The 18,137-nt window shown below is 40.0% G+C and overlaps 1 protein-coding gene across 1 annotated transcript in view; it reads left to right on the top strand.

Moving 5' to 3' along the window:
• Nucleotides 1-18,137, top strand: part of LOC124556480 (dynamin) — a 117,747-nt gene that overhangs the window by 77,822 nt on the left and 21,788 nt on the right. Inside the window, 2 exon segments of the mRNA XM_047130434.1 lie at nucleotides 7,326-7,504; nucleotides 10,794-11,012. Of these exon segments, the coding sequence (XP_046986390.1) occupies nucleotides 7,326-7,504; nucleotides 10,794-11,012 (398 nt within the window).

Genomic DNA, 18,137 nt, shown 5'->3' with positions numbered 1-18,137 from the left:
AACCAGAGAGGTTGGGGATCCGTCAACAAAGTCAAATATTCTACCGCGATTGTATCGACAGTCTGGTCTCTCGTTGGAAGAAATGTTTGTTGCCAAGGTGCTTATGTTGATAAATAAATATATAGACATGAAGAATAAAGATGTAGAATGTTAATACCATTTGTTCTATTTAAAAAGTGTTAAGAGTTTTCCCATAAAAAAAATTTGGAGGAATTTCTTCAGCATGCCCTTATAGAAGGAAATACTACTGTGTAGAATGCCATGAAATGCACACATTCTCAAAATGCCAGAGCAGAGACAAGTGACAAGGAAAGAAAAGGAAGTGCAAAGCATCACATGACAAAATGACTGACAAATAGTGCACAGTTGTAAATGGGATATTTTGTGAACCTCTGGTTCTAGGAACTCAGGATGAGAAGCTCAGTTGGCAGGTCTTGCTGATTGAAAGGCATTTGTAACATCAGTGAAGGCACAATATCCAACCTAGAAGAAACTCTTTTGGTTAATTCGTGTATTTTGTTTGTAGGTCAGTGGAAAACTGTTTTGTTTTTGCAGGATGTTTTACAAATAACATGAATGATAATTAAGTATTTATGACATAGTGTCTTAATAATATAAATGGTAATGTCTCCTAAAACATTGGTAGCAGGTGTAGGCTCCAGTGTTAAACAAGCATTTTTCAAGGTTAAGGAACACCCATACTATACTTAGTTTCTTAATTACGTATATTACACACAATTAGAACTTCAGAGACCAGAACTTGGGTGAAGAGTTCCATGACATGCTAATAACCTCATGGACAAAGTTGAAAATTGTCTTTTGTGTTTCTCCCCCCACCCCCACCTAAGATAATGAAATGAAAGTTTCTTCTTTATAATTTTTACTTTTACTCTCTTTCTCTAACAGTGCGATGTTTGTGATATGTACTGTGTGTGTTGCGTACAACATATATTATTTTCATTGGTGATGGGATAAGAGATTGCTTAATTACTAATTACATTTTGGTCATATCCCTTTTTCACTCTTTGTCAACATTTACTTGTTGTCTGACAGTTAATTTTTATCACGCCAAATGAGAGTAAACCTCTCTCTCTCTCTCTCTCTCTCTCTCTCTCTCTCTCTCTCTCTCTCTCTCTCTCTCCCCCCCCCCCCCCCCCCTCCTACAACCCCCCCCCCCACCAAGAGTGGCTAGTCATCTATCTAGAAACAATTAAGTGAATGTTGTGTACTTTTATTCTGAATACACAGCTACAAGCTAGGGCATCTGAAGATATAAAATAGGTAGATCGTGTACCCACTGCTGTTAAATCATTAGCCATGTGAATTTTGGGTTATATACTGCTGATGATCTGTTTTCGTACAAATGATGAACAGTTAAATCAACACTTCGTTGGTAACAGCCACATAGTTTAGCCTCATGAGGTATGGCATCATCCTTATCAGTGAGATCTGCTGTACACAGAAGTAATGACAATGGTCTAACACATGACACAAGACCAAGGCATGACACAAAAATCTTCAGATTCATACTCCACATGGTCACTTCTTACCATGTACTAGTCGCATTAGTTGCTGTTCCCATATCATTCAGCTTCTCCTTCCATTTTGTAAAGTTAGCCAGAGAGCAATAACAACCACCATTCTCTTGCTCTTGTCACTAAATCCAAGTTTTGTTCCAAAAAAAAAGAGGAAGTTTTGGTTTTTGGAAAGAATTTGTTATGTTCATCTACATCTATATTAACCCATTAAAAATTGACCCCCAGTAGATATTATAAACTTATGCCAGTGCTTTTTTTCCAATCCTCAAAATACTTGTGGAACTCAGATCTTTACATTAGCTTTAAACTACCTCAGTGATATATTTGTAATCTTGTCTGTTCTTGTAAATGGTGGCCGTTTATGGGTTTCTTCATTTTTGGGAACAGAAGAAAGTCGTAGAACTGTATCCAGTGAATATGGAGGCTGGGCCATGAGAACAGTATTATTTTTGGTCAAAAATTCACTAACGAGCAACTGCGCAGGTGCATGATCATCGTGCAAAAGTGATGAATTGTTTGGCCAGAAATCTACTTCCCCCCCCCCCCCCTCTCTCTCTCTCTCTCTCTCTCTCTCTCTCTCTCTCTCTCTCTCTCTCTCACACACACACACACACACACACACACACACACACACACACACACACACACACACACACACACAATTGTTTCACAGAAATGGCTTTTAGCTTGTAAGTAGTACACTTATTCTTCGTACAACGTCGTGGTGCACAATGCGACTAACATCGTATAACACAGTGACCATAACCTTCAAATTTGACCACACTTCTTGAGCTTTTTCAGCCTTGATGATCCAGAATGCGTCCAGTGGGAAGATTTAGTCTTCTGACCAACCACAGGCAGCCTCTTGTGGCTGACCCACACAGCTGCCGTTTGCGGACTATTCTGCATGCATTGCACTGGTGGTCTGATGCCATGGTGTGTATCCAGATGTTGCGTACAGGGTTGTAGTATCCTCCCCTCTTGGCAAAAGGGTGCTCCATGTGGGCATTGTGGCAACTGATGACGCATCCATGGGTTCTGTGGTGGCAGCAGCGGAAACAGATTCTGGGTCAGAACTGGTGAGTGGGGGTGGAACGATTGAGTCAGCAGACACACATGGTGGCTGACGTACCCCCTGCCCTCCTCTGAATTACTGTAAGAGAGGACTGGCGATAAGGGTGCTGGCAGCATCTCATTGTCCAGGTCGTCAGTGTGGTTGAACTATGCTGACACTGGAGGCACCAGCTAGTTGTGCGGGTGTGCCAGAGATCCTCGTGGTTAAGGACCCAATGGTGATGGCCCAGCTGGCACCAGCAGCACAGGTGGCAGTGAAGCACCTTAAGGTCCATCAGTATGTGTCAGGGTGCTGGACCCTGAAGGAAAGGCGGGAGATGGCGAAATCCAGAAGTAGGTAGAGACTGCCCCTCTGCAACAGGGATGCTCCACGAGGCTGGAATGGGTGCTGAGGGACGATGCAAAGGCAGTGGCGGTGATGGCCCCATGGCCCTCACCATGGCAGAAGGAAGCAGCTCATCGTGATAGGGCATCACCAGCCCCCTCGCTTGTGCCCACCATATAGAGGCGGTGGCTGTGGCAGCTGTGGACCATGGACAGAATCCAGTCAGTCAGTGGCCGATAACCAGGGTGCAGACCACATAGCTAGGAGCGTAATTGCCACACCGATGGACATTTGTGGGGCAGCATGAGCATCATGAGCAGGTGCAGCAGGGTGCGTTGCTGGTGACCATGGAGCATCTTTTCTGGACTCTGATCCCCCACTGGGGTAAACCTGTAGGAGCTCTAGAAGTGTGTCAAGTTATAGTCCATGGAAGAGTTTGCAACATACTTCTTTATTTGATCCTTGAATGTGTGGGCTAGCCATTCTGGGGGTGGAAAGGAGGAGCTGTCATTTGGTGAATGCCTTGACGGGTGCAGATCTAAAATCGGAGATATAAACTATAGACTGTTATCCGTCACAAGCCTATAAGGCAATCCTTCAGTAGAAAAAAATTTTGAGAGGGGTCTGAACCATAGCTGCGGTTGATGTGGAAGGACAGAGGGAATTGCGAGAAAAACTACTGAAAAAAATTTAGGGGAAGCATAGACAACTAACAATGAGTAAGAATTTAGGAATGGTCTCACAAAGTCAATGTGGACGCATTCCCAAGGATGCTACAGTGCCAGCCACAGAGATAATGCCGCCCGCAGTGCTGCCTGTTGCACTGTCACTGAGGGCAGACCATGAAAAGATGCACAGGATCCTCATTGCTGCTGGGTCAGAACATGTGTTGACGGGCCAGTGATTTTGTGTGGGACCATCTCCCCCAATGTGCCAGATGTAGGAGCTGAAGCAAATCCATCTGTAGGACGGCATGGATCACAACCTCAGGTGATAGCCCACCCGTAGCTAAGAGAACACAACCATCAAATACTGAAAGATGGTGACAGTGTGTGAAATAGTTACATAAAGGATCAGAAGCACTGCCTGGAGGCCTGTCCGGCCAACTGTACTGAACGAGGTGAACAACTTGGTGTAAAACCATATCGGCAGCATCAGTAGCTGTAATCCAGGAGCCCATACAAGGATTCCCTTCCACAATATGTTGCACCTCAGCATCCAAGTAAATACAGAGATTGTTCTGATCAAAAGTAGGATCCAGCCCCATCACCGGGACAGTACATTGGCAATGGTGTTCTGCATAGTAGGCTAACAATTAATTTATTTTATAGTTGTAGCGAGACAGAAACAAGACCCATTGGGGGGGGGGGGGGGGGGGGGGGGGTTGCTTTGTGTGGCAATGAAGCAGAAGATTAAACAACAAAACTAAAGGCTTGTGGTCCATAATGAGTTCGAAAAATCCGTACAAGAATATGTGAAAGTGCTTGAGGGCATAGATGATAGCAAGTGCTTCCTTCCGACTTGGGAGTAGTGTTGCTGAGTGGAGTATAGCATTTTTGACTGCTAAGGTAGTGGACGTTCATACCCATCTTCATAGCGATGTACAAAAATGGCCCCAAGGCAATACTGAGGGTGTCTGTAGCCAAGACCATGCAATGGCTGGAATGGAAGGTAGCCAAACATGGAACAGAATGCAATTTAGATTTCAAAAGTGTGAATACGTGCTCACAGGGCGATGTCCACTGCAAAGGAACATCCTTACAAAGCATTTCGTGGAGAGGTTGGGCCAACATGTCCACACCTGGAATGAATTTGTGATAGTAGGCAATTTTCCGTAAAAATGCTAGGGGTTTTTCGATATTGGAAGGGTGAGACAGAGCTGTGACACGGTGACATGACGACGTAAAATGCCTTGCACCATCCCAAGAAACCTCTGACCCCAAATACATAATGGATGGCTGAAAAAGGTGTGACATTACCAAGTTGCACTACGACCCCACAGGATGCAAGTTTGGGAACAAGGAGCATAATTAGTGTAAATGCTCTTCCATGGATGCACCTTACAACGGTGTCATCGATACATTTGATGCACCCCGAAATGACATTGTCAGTTGTTGTTGTTGGTTTTTTTTTTTTTTTTTTTTTTTTTTTTTTTTTTTTTTTTTTTTTTTTTTTTTTTTAGGCCTTTGAAAAATTGCATGGGCGATAGCCACACCAAACGGGAAGTGCAGATATTGGTACACGGAGCCTTTTACAATTGTGACCCAACAGAACCTGTGAATGGGCTTCAGGTAAAACAGTTTTAGAGAAAAACTATAAAGTTGCTGCAGAGGCAAAGCTAACCATTTGGTTTTTTTAACAATCAAGAGGAACATAGACCACTGACTGAACGTAATAGGTTGTTGACCCCCCAACGACATCAGCCTGTCCAATTCTGATTTCACCTGATCGTGCAGGGCCACTGGAATAGTACATGCATGGGAAAAGCACATCTGGACCATAGGTTTCAGGATCTTGTGGGCCATAAAGTTAGTGGCACAACCTAACCCACCTGGAAAGAGACTAAAACTGGGAACACAGTGAATCTAACTGCTGGTGAAGGACCTGGTTGGAAACAAGGTGCACTGTACCCACATTGGAAAAACCAAAAGCATTGAAGCATCCAGACCAAATAAATTGTAGGCACCAGCACCATCCACTACCAGAAAAATCAAGTAACAAACCACAGATTTATACACCTACATCTACATGATTACTCTGCAATTCACATTTAAGTGCTTGGCAGAGGGTTCATCGAACCACAATCATACTATCTCACTACGATTCCACTCCCGAACAGTGCGCGGGAAAAACAAACACCTAAACCTTTCTGTTCGAGCTCTGATTTCTCTTATTTTATTTTGGTGATCATTCCTACCTATGTAGGTTGGGCTCAACAAAATATTTTCGCATTCGGAAGAGAAAGTTGCTGACTGAAATTTTGTAAATAGATCTCGCCGTGACGAAAAACGTCTTTGCTTTAATGACTTGCATCCCAACTCGCATATCATATCTGCCACACTCTCTCCCCTATTGCGTGATAATACAAAACGAGCTGCCCTTTTTTTACACCCTTTCGATGTCCTCCGTCAATCCCAACTGGTAAGGATCCCACACCGCGCAGCAATATTCTAACAGAGGACGAACGAGTGTAGTGTAAGCTGTCTCTTTAGTGAACTTGTTGCATCTTCTAAGTGTCCTGCCAATGAAACGCAACCTTTGGCTCGCCTTCCCCACAATGTTATCTATGTGGTCTTTCCAACTGAAGTTGTTTGTAATTTTAACACCCAGATACTTAGCTGAATTGACAGCCTTGAGAATTGTACTATTTATCGAGTAATCGAATTCCAATGGCTTTCTTTTGTAACTCGTGTGGATCACCTCACACTTTTCGTTATTTAGCATCAACTGCCACCTGCCATACCATATAGCAATCTTTTCTACACACAGTGGAACCTGTAAATTGCCCCAAAATTGGTATATGCTGGTTGTTGTAACTCATTAAACATTGAGTAATTGTGAACAAGACTGGAGATCCCAAGTCCGCATAAGTTTGTGTGTTGAGCAGTGTCACAGCTGCACCCATGTCCACGTGTAGTCAAAGCACTTTGTCCATAACTTAAAATTCAATAGACAGTTTATTATTCAGAAGCACTGGGGACACCCAATTAACATCCATGTCCATATATGTAGGAGAGGACTGGGAATGGCAGGTGCTATATGTCCTCTTTTCCTACAGTTGCTGCAAGTAGCCCAGTGCTTAGGGCACGTGGCCCTATCATGTTGCATGAAAGAGTATGGGCAAGATGGGAGCATTGTTCACTGCTGCTACTGTGGTTGTCGTTGTTGTTGTTGTTGTTGTTGTTGTTGTTTGACGTTTGGCACATCACTGTCCAGTGTGGTGTGGAGGACACACTTATACGGCTGTGTGGCACTTGCACCCAACGATCAGGAACAGGAGCCAAAGCAGCAGTTTAGACAGTCAGTTGCTTCTTATGAAGACAATGAAGGTAATTGTCGAAACCTCAAGGTTTTACCCTGAATTGACCCAGCAGGAAGTCGGAGAATGAATTGTACAACTTGTCAAATATGTTAACCAACGCACCAACTAAAAAACTGCATAAAACACACTTATATACACACTATTACAAAATTCCCATTACTTTTTGAACACACCACTTATTTGCTTGTGTGATTAACTATTAACCAATAAATGGAGGTAGCCTTCTCCCCATCTTCCTCAATACTTAGTATTGTGAGGCTGACACTAATTGACCTGACATTGTGTGTGTTTATCTAAGCTCATTAATCATGGTATATTATATTTTCAATCTTTCCTATTTTGGCAGGGACAAATGATGGAAGAGAGTCCTGAAGAGGCTCTTAAGCGGGAAGAGATGCTAAGAATGTATCATGCCTGTAAAGAAGCACTTAGAATTATAGGAGATGTTTCAATGGCAACTGTATCAACGCCTGTTCCCCCTCCTGTGAAGAATGACTGGCTTGTTTCTGGCCTGGAAAACCCAAGGTAACATAGGAATGTTTTCTGATGTGAACTGTAAAATATGGAGAAAAAATGCGTGACACTTTAGTGTAGTGTCATAATTTCTAGGAGTTTTAACATGCCCTATTTGCAGGTTGTTGGGAAACCTTGGTAAACATTGATTACAATGTATAACAAAAAGCCCTTCCTGCTTTAGTGTGCGATATGTTTTTCTTTCATAATACATCGGGTTCCTGGATAGTTAATGTAAGAGTTATTTTTGTGTGTGTGTGTGTGTGTGTGTGTGTGTGTGTGTGTGTGTCAACTAAGTAATTAGTGATTAGTGCAGCTTAGATTGATTAGCATTGGAACTATTGTATTACTATAGTAGTGACAGCAAGTAATATTTGAGGAAATTGTTAACAGAAGAAAAATAGATAAACAATCAGAGGGGGAAAAATAAATGAATAAATACAGAATAATACAATAAACAGAAGATTAGAAGTCATAAATTCCTGTACTATTGATAAAGTGTGCTCAGTATGAATAGTGGCCAGACTGCCATATCTGTGACAGGAATAACTCAAAATGGGAGTTGAGCTACTCTAAATTAACTGAGAAGAATTCAGCATTTTGGAAGTATCCCTCATAAGTGAGATGGTTCTTATTAAATGTAACCTCAAGTGCATGTTCCAGTCCCTGTGCATGAATGAGCGACAAGCACGAAAGTGGAGAGTTAGAGGAAAATATAGAATTCAATATTAGGCTGTTAAACTGACAAACAGAAGAAAATGTACATGCATTTGATAAGAAGAAATAGTGTCATAAGGTACAGTATGCATAAGAATCCACTTCAGTAAATGAGGTGCTGGAAGATGCCAGTAATACACAAACCTTAGCAGAAGTAATATGCACCAGGAAAAGTTGGGGTTAGTGGCCTCATTTAGCAATAAATAGGTATTGTGACCCAAATGTAAGAGAGATTTATCAGTATAATGGAAAAGCATAGAGACAAGTTTATTCTCTTCTGTTGTTAACAAACTGGCAAGAAAAGAGAATGAATCTACCTACAAGGTCATTCTATAGTTACAGACATAAAATTTGTACAATTTACAGTGAAGTATTAACATGAAAATAAAAAAAATGTAGACCTGAATATGACACTGATATGAGTAACTTAAAAGGGAAGCAAAGAAAAACAAGACCAGAATAAGGCTGAAGTTTGTTACACATCTGCTAATAAATGAAGTATGAAATTTTCATTTAGATGATAAATAATATTTTTAATGATGTAAAGAGAAAATGGCAGTCACATATCCATTTTATCAAATAAAACATCACGAATCAGAAGGCAGCAGTTAACTAAATCTTTGCTGTATAAATTCTGTTATGTATTAATTATTGCCTCTCAGGATTTATTGCAAAATGTGTTGGATTTAGTTAGCAGCTAATATCAGAACAACTGACAATTTTGCTTGATAATAAGTGTTAAACTTGGTAGGCTATGTTAGTGGCAGAAAATAACTTTCCATAACCAATGATTGTTTACATCTGTGTGAAAACCAGTGTTAAACCTCCTTAATTTTAAAAACAGCCACACCAAAATTTTGCAAAAAAGATCTTGAAAATGTCTGAAATGACCAAAGCATTGGAAAAATGCACTAATAATGACTTCACTCCTTCACACAGGAGCAGTATGTAGACATAAAACATGTATTAAAAATAACTAGCTGACACAACAGCAACATGGTAGAGTGCAAGTGTTACCCAGGAAACAAAGTATCAAATAACTTATATTAAGTGTGAAAAGATTGAAGGATTTGCAGCAGCGCACAGCCATTTTTCTTGAAAGTCCCTGAATTATCTTAATTACACTTAAGGGTTTTGACACAGATATCTTGATAGAATTATCATCTTTCAAAGTAGTAGTAAACAGGATGGGCTCCTAATTGTATCAGTGCAGATGTAACTTTTCCTGATAGAATATATAAGTTGATGAGCCAGAGCATCATGACCAGCACACATCACAAGACTGAACACTGCCTGACGCTTTGTGGGCCTGTAATGCTATAAGGAAAGCATACAAGTGCGGCAGAAACAAATAGTGAATCATTCTACTGGCTGCAAATTGGGAAATAGATTGACATAAATGACTTACATGTAGGGTAGATTGTTATGCCCCAGTGCCTGGGAAAAAGTATCTCAGAAACTGCGAAGCTGTTTGTGTGTTACTGTCATGTGCATCTAGAGAAACCGGTGAAAAGACTGCGAAACCATGAGTAGGTGAAAGGTGCCTGACATTTGCACCTCCTCACAAAACATGGAGGTAGGAGACTTGCCCACTCTGTAAAGCAGGATAAGCAGTGATATGTTATAGGTCTGGAGACAGAGTTCACTGCTGGTGCAGGCACAAGTTTAGCAGAGCACAACATTCAGTGCAAATTGTTGAACATGAGTGTCTGTAGCAGATGACTTCCCAAGTTGACTCATTGACATCATCAATTAAGATTGCAGGAACACAGGACCATAAAGATTGATCTGTGGGTCAATAGAAATGTGTCCTTTGGCCAGATGAATAATGTGCAGTAGGTGACATTCAGATGAGCTTCTGTGGCACATGTAGCAATCAAAGGCACCCTGGCAGCTGTGAACTATGCAGACATTCTGGATCATATCTGCCCCTTCATGCTCAGTGTGTTCCCTGGTGGTAGTGACTTTTCCAGCAGGATAACTGTTCATGTCACAAGGCCAAAATAGTGCTACAGTAGTTTGAGAAATGTGAAAGTGAATTCAGTTTGTTGCCTTGGCAGCCATATTCATCTGAGCTGAACCCAATTGAACACAAAAACCACTAGCCCATAGTGTACAGAAATTGCATGACCTGCGTGTAAATATGTGGCACCACATACATCCAAAAACCTACTGAGGACTTGTAAAATCGCTGCCATGCAGAAGTGCTGCTGGACTGCATTTCAAGCAGAAGCAATATTAAGCAGATGGCCATAATGTCGTGGCTTATCAGTAGTCTGAATATGAAAAGCAGATGAATGTTTCTAATCATAAAAATAGGATCTATGCATTTGTCTTAAATCTGTGATGTTAATACTGTGGTGTGGGAGATACTCCAGAGTTATATTAAATGATAAACTATCATAATATTAGAACACTGGTGTCTTGTGTGATCCCCAGTTGAGGGAAAATAGTATCGTTTCCCAAATTTATCATCTGGGAATATCATGTATCACATACTGAAAATAATGCAGCCAACTGTTGGAAAGGACATGCATTCACATTTTTTATTTATTTTTTTATTTGTTTTGTTTTCGATATGCAGACTGTCACCACCTTCTCCTGGTGGTCCTAGGAGGACTCCAATGCAGCCAACTCCTGCTGTTGGCTCTAGGGCTCCACCGCCGCCACCAGCAACAAGCAGGCCAGCTCCGAACATCCCTAACAGGCCAGGTCCAGATGCTGCACAGGGGCAGCGTGCTCCCCCATCACTGCCTGGAAGACCTCAGTCTGGAGCTGGTCTTCCACCACCACTTATTCCTTCGTGAGTACACACAGTTTGGAAGTTCTGATGATAACTTTATTGTTAGTTTTTTGAGCTCGTGTCTTCTGTTTCTGTATTAGCTTCCCCTTAACAAATAAATTTGACTCTTTCTCACGTTTTTACTAGTGGATAACAATCAGTATTAGGAAGGTTTGGTATTTGCGGTTCTGCACGTATTTAATGATATAGTGAGTAGGTTTCTGCTGTGTAAATAAACTTCACATTTCTAAGTCTACATTGCGTGTGCACTAAAAAACAACCTGTAAATGTTGGTGGTCAAACTACTACTACTAATAATAATACTATTGTACTAATGATAAAACAAAAATTACGCTAGTACTGCTGTGGGGGAGGTGGGGTTAGTCTCAAGACTTGCGTGGTTTTATGAAACTGCCAGTGTGGGCAAGAATACAGCGATGGAAAATTTTGATATAATAATAACAGTAGTATGATAAGACATTTTATCACATAAATGTCTGATGAAAAACAGCTAATAAAGCAAACAAATGTGGTACTAATGGTAATTGAGTTATCAGACTTGCTTTCCCCACCAGAATGCGCGAGAGTAATTCCCTCTATTCCCTACTCCCACCAAGGCACACATGAACTCTGTGCCCAAAATTACACACACACACACACACACACACACACACACACACACACACACACACACACACACACCTCTCTCTCTCTCTCCCCAGCATGGAGGAATAGGTTTCGGATGTGGGTGATAGTATTTGACAGGTGACAGTCAACAGCTCCGTACTTCTTAACCATTGTCCACTATCCTAAGGAAGAAAAGGAAGAGTGTATTTAGAAGATTGCCTACCTCACAGTTAAACAAATTATGGGAGGAAAAGTTTGTTGGACAAATGGATGTGTTTGCAGAGACTGTCCCTACTTGCACCATTAAGAGAAAATGGTTGTGGAGCAGATGTTGAGATTGACACCATTGTGTAGTGTAGCATGCTCTGTAATTTGATGATAAAAGTTTGCCCTTCCAATTTTTTTAATTTACTTACCGTCTGATAAGTTTCAGTTTATTTGGGTCAATATTGGATTATAAGATGTTGGGCAGATATTTTTGGCAAGTCTTGTACATGTATCTTCTACAATGGTACAATCCATGTAGCAATAGTTGAGATCACCCACGAAAAAAAAGACAAAGGTTCAGTGTTAATTTCTTATATTTATATTAGTTATAGATTACAAATTATGCAATAATGATGGCAAAAAGTATAATTATCCTTAAAAAAGTGCAAAGTGCGTTCTTGAAACACTCACATGTAATTGACTTTTCTGTTGAAAAATTGAAGTGCTGGGCTGAACACTTATTTAGCCAGGTAACCCATAAAATGTTCATTGCACAGCAATATAATTTATAGTTGTGCTTTTCAGAAATATTCAGTTGATGCAATTTAAGCTGTGCACTTAGGATCCTGCCCAATCATCTGTAGTAAAAAAACAGCAAAAAACTTTTTACAGTACATATTGGAGTGAAAGCTTAGCTTTTCTTGTCGCTGTACCCTGTGTATATTAATTTAAACCATTAATTTTTCCTGTTTGTGTGTTTGTGCTACTTAACAATGACTGGTTGACTACATCACACATCCTGCCCTGAATATCTGCTGTCATTGGCTGGTGAGGTTTACAGCTCCGAGAGAAAGTATATTATCATTTAACATGGAAAGAATGTGCTATCACTAGGGGTATAGTGTATTTTTACCTAGGAAAAAGTGTATTTTTTTGCCAGTAAATCCAGGAAAAAGTCTGGGAATTCTTTTTTTCTTGGTCACTATGGCTATGGCAATACCTTTAGTGTATTGTGAGAAATATTTATTCTCATTGCAGATGTGGTGTTCACATGTGACATGGTTGTAGAGGAGAGAGTTATTGTGTGGCAGGGGTGGTTTCTCATCCTTAGAGAGGTGGTAGGCACCTAGAGAGAGAGAGTTCATTGTGCAGAATAGAACCGTGTGAAAGAAAAATTAGATATTCCATAGAAATGAGGAAGGTGAATGTTAACACTGAGTCTGTGTCATGATGATGATGTCAGTGAGTTTGAATTGCATTGAGGAGTTTTAGGATTAGGAATTATTAGCAAGAATTACACCCTGCATTGTGATCAGGATTTATAAGCGAGTATTACTCCTGATAGCGTATGAATAAGTTAATATTAGGAATGTGTATAGTTGTCTATTGCTTTACCATAGATTTGTATGTAGTGAACTCTCCAGTGAAAAAATAGTAATTGGTGATGCAGTTGATCGTGTTAATGAAGAAAGCCACAATAGGATCCAGTACACAGAGCATTACAAAATGTAGTGTTAAATGTCAGTGAGGTCATTGCTGTGGGGATGGATACACTGAGGTGATAAGTAATGGGATAGCAATATGCATGTATATACAGATGGCTATAGTTTCGTGCACACAAGCTATAAAAGGGCAGTGCATTGGCGAAGCTGTCATTTGGACCCAGGTGATTCATGTGAAAAGGTTTCTGACACGAGAATGGTCGCATGACGGGTATTAACAAATGCTGAATGCAGAATGGCAGTTTGAGCTAGACACATGGGACATTCCATTTTGGAAATCATTGAGGGTTCAGTAATCAAAGATCCACATTGTAAAGAGCATGCCGAGAATACCAACTTTCAGGCATTTCCTCTCACTATGTGCAGTTCAGTGGCGAACAGTCTGCACTAAACAACAAGCAACACTACATCAAATACCCACAGAAATCAATGTGGGGCATATGCCAAATGTACCTGTTAGGACAGTGCATTGAAATTTGGTGTTGATGGGCTGCGGCAGCAGGCGACCAATGTGAGCGACTTTGCTAACAACACAACATGCCTGCAGCATCTCTCCTGGGCTCGTGACCGTATTGGTTGGACCCTAGGTGACTGGAAAACCATGGCCTGGTCAGATGAGTCCCAATTTCAGTTGATAAGACCTGGTGGTAGTTTTAGAGTGTAGTGCAGACCCCATGAAGTCATGGACCCAAGTTGTCAACAAGACACTGTGCAAGCTGTTGGTGGCTACATAATGGTTTGGGCTGTGTTGACATAGAATGGACCGAGGCATCTGGTCCAACTGAACTGATCCTTGACTGGAAATGGTAATGTTCAGCTACTTGGAGACCATTTTCAGCCAAACAACAATGAAATTTTTTGTAGATGAGGATGTGCCATGTCAGTGGGGTGATATCCATCCCCCATTCTTATCCTGTCAAAAAATGTGTTCCATCTTTGACAATTTTAGGACATTAGGTACTCTGCCTACACAGTAAGTTGAAACTGCAGATTGGGTGAGTCAAGGTAGGATGTCAGCTTTCAGTTGGTTGTGGCTAGTAGTGTTGTTGCATAGAAACATTTTTGTTGTACAGAGTAGGCAAAGAAAATAGATCTTGGAGAAACTCAACATAATGAGGCTGAAGGTAAAGTCATTGGATTGAAACTTCTGCGAGATGTAAGGTCGAAGTGGCTGTATGGCAAGTTCTGGATTAGACAGGGAGCAGAGAGGCTGGTTATTGGAGGCACGACAAATTTTCAGACGGTATTGAGTATGCTCCTACAGTTATTAGAGGGTAAGGGCTTTGATCTAGGAGAATGAGGCCTGTGTGACAAGAATCATTATTGGGACATGAAAATTTTGTGTGTATGGCATTGAGGATGGTTGGGGCATGGATAGGTTCCAATGTATTGCACAGTATTTCAGAAACTGTGTGGAGTATTGTGTTGGGTGGGAGCAGCAAGGATCTATGTTCAGATTCAGTAGGGAACATGCTTTGTTGATGAGAAAAGACAGAAAAAAGTTTATGGCTGAGTAATGGAATATTAAATTGACAAACAGTGGCATTTAGTTACATAGAATTGGTATTGGCAGTAAAATGATGAAAAATTAAAAAAGTAACCTTGTTGTCCTCGCTTTCTCTCTCCCACATTAACACTATACTTTGGTGGCTATGGTTAAACATTATTTCCTTACTTATGCACTGCTTGATGCCTCTATTGTGTGGCACTATGTTGAAGACAGATGGTGTCACATGCATTTTAAGTTGGGGTCCTCCTCCTCAAAGCAGCAGCGTGTTGGTGGTGAAACAGGATGGTTGTGGTTGTGGTTGTGGTGGTGGTGGTGGTGGTGGTGGTGGTGGTGTGATAATACAGAATGAAGTATGGTAGCTGCATGAAAAGTTCATAATTTTAATGAATACATATGTGTGCTTCAGGATCTCTGAACATTTAATGTGTAACGACTGGTCATTACAGTGGTGGTATGTATTGGGGAGTGTAGTAATCACATAGGTGATGTGGATCTCAATTGCCATAAAATTTGTAATAGTAAATAAAAATATATCGGATATGACAAAACTAAGAACCACACAAATTTAGTCCACATTTCTCCCAATCCGTTTGGGAATCATCGTAATTAAAACTGTTTCTGTATTATTGATAGATTGTTCGTGAAATAAAAATAAAAATTGTTAAAACATATATTTTAGTTTTAATCAGTTTTGCATTGTACAGCTGTGTATAGCAATGATGAAAATATTATCATTTTAGTGTTGTTGTTAATTAGCATTCTCCTCAGTCACATGCGATTCATCCATGCAGCATCAGTGGTATTGAATTGTTCTTGTTTTTGTTAAAAATTGGTGCATGTTTTTTATACTTTCTTAGTAGTATACACTACAGTTCATTTCCTGAGAACAGTATTTGTCTGTTTAATTTTACTTGTACCAACATAAGAATGATTATTTCCTCTTAATGCATAGTAATACATTTCCATTACATATTCCTTCATGACAGTGTTTAGAGGTAAACCATTGCCATTTTTCCTGTTGTGTATGGATAAACCACTGAATGTCTTATGAAGTCTTCATTCCAATTCAGTGCAGATTACTACTATTAGAATGATCCATTCTGTAACAAAATGAATGAATACAATGTGTTTCACCATATTTTCGTATTTATGAAAGTACCGTTTGAAAGTAGACATCTGAGGTTTGCTGAATGTATTAAGACAGAAGTGTGAAGATAATCTACAGCCTGCAACCTGCAGTGTAGAGAATTACTTTCATTTGGTGAATTTAATGGCTTAATATCTCGTCATCAAGTACAAGTCCCCTAAGTATTCTAGATTTTTTTCTTTCTTCTGAGTGATTTTACTGAAATATCTTGGGGCATGTATACCTTCATCAATCACTGTGATAGTTACATTACTCAAGAAGTTTTAATGCAAAAACCTGCAGCTACATCACTGAAACGGTAAATCAGGAAGTAAATTAACATTTGTTTGAGTTGGAATACAAAACTTTGAAGTACATTATAAAAAGGTAATTCGTTGAATTGTCATTACTTCTGGAGTTTAGTCATTTCATTGAAGTATTTTTTTAGACATGTAAAAGTACGTTAATAATGTTACCATTGGTCTCAAGTGCTGTGAGAATATTTCTCATCAGATCGGTGTATGCGCTAGGTAGAATTAATACACAAGGTAGAGTTCATTTTAAAAGTGACAGTATGAGAACATCGAGAACATACTCGTCTAGCACCAGTAGTAGACAAGTTGTACATCGTGGGAATGTTGTGTTAAAGTTCCAAGAGCTAAAAGAGACAAACATGTCACTTCCTTCGACAGGGAGATTTATCCGATCTTCTTGCATATTGTTGTGAATCGAAGGAGGAAGGGAGGGTGGGGGAATGATAGTGGTGTATGAAGCACCCTCCACAACGCACCATCAGGTGACTTATATAATAGAGGAGTGAGTGTAGAACATAGTATTCGAAATTATGTGCACAGAACTATGAGTACCTATTAACTATGGTGAAACCAACAGTCTTGGTTGTGGAACTGATTTTATTGCTTTACGTATTAGAGTAACAGAACATGTTTAGTGTGGTCATGTGGGTGTCTTAGGCTAATTGCTGTATTCCATAGTCAAAATCTGCTATTTTGTAAACTTCTCCAGATAGAGAATTGCATATATTTTTATGGTGCATCACATCTAAACGGTGTCCCATTGTTATAAGCCACATCTAACTGCAAAAAGTCTGATCTTGTCTTCACAGTATGCAGCTGCAACGAAGCAGTTTTAAGGTTGTGTTTCCAATACTTCGAGTTGCACCTTTGGCAAGTTTTGTGTTTGTGAAAAATGTAAAGATGTAGTGTGGTTTAGGTTTTGTGTTACACCTAGGTCCATCCGAATATGACTGGGCGATTTGGGAAGACAAAGGTATACCATTTCAAAAGAGCAGAAACCTAAGAGGCAATGTAAAATTCAAGTCAATTTTTTATTTTATGTATCAAAAGTTCACTCTTCACCAGGGAAGATAGCGTGTGTCATCGATAAAAAGTCAAGTAATTGTGGAAACATCAGTACAGGTTCAAAATGTAAAGAGTGTACATAAAAATTATGATCAGATATGGATGGAAATGAATTTGACGATTTCTGTTAGAACATTGAACATAAATGACTTTGGTGATAGCACTGAGAGCATGAAAGTCTCCTGATCATTTGTAAGTAATTGAATGTTAACTACAAGGATCTGCTGTAAAGTAATGCCTTCAATTTTTCTATCTAAAAACTCGTAAAGCTTTTTAAATAAAACAAACATTATTAACTTTCCTCATCATCATCGGTCATGTCTACATATTTGTCAAGATAGTCACCCTGGTGACAAACGCATTTCTTCCAACGAGAGACTAGTTTGTAGATACTGTAACTGTAGAATGTTTGACTTTATTGATGGAGCTACAACCTCACTTCTGCTTACACTGCTTCATCACTATCAAAGTGAAGTGCTTGAAGGTGTGCTTTCCATTTTGGAAACAGATGAAAATTGGATGTCTCACATGTTGAGGTTAGTACCACCATATCTTTCAGTAAGAGCATAAACAACCAAATGTTTCAGGCTAGTGATGTCAATAGAATGATCACCATGTATAGCTTTCATTCTTCTATTGATTTCAGTTGCGGGCAGAAACTCAATTACAGCATGCTGTTTCTCATGCACTGATAGTTACATTACACACTGCCATGTTACACACTAAAATTCGGAACCCTCTTACAGTGAGGGTTGCAACTTGTGTCAACAAAAGAGGAAAGTTGACTGAGTAAAT

This window comes from Schistocerca americana, chromosome X (assembly GCF_021461395.2).
Source record: "Schistocerca americana isolate TAMUIC-IGC-003095 chromosome X, iqSchAmer2.1, whole genome shotgun sequence".
Taxonomy (NCBI): Eukaryota; Metazoa; Arthropoda; class Insecta; order Orthoptera; family Acrididae; genus Schistocerca; species Schistocerca americana.
The sequence above is the reverse complement of the archived record's forward strand: the minus strand, read 5'-3'. Positions and strand labels throughout refer to the sequence as shown.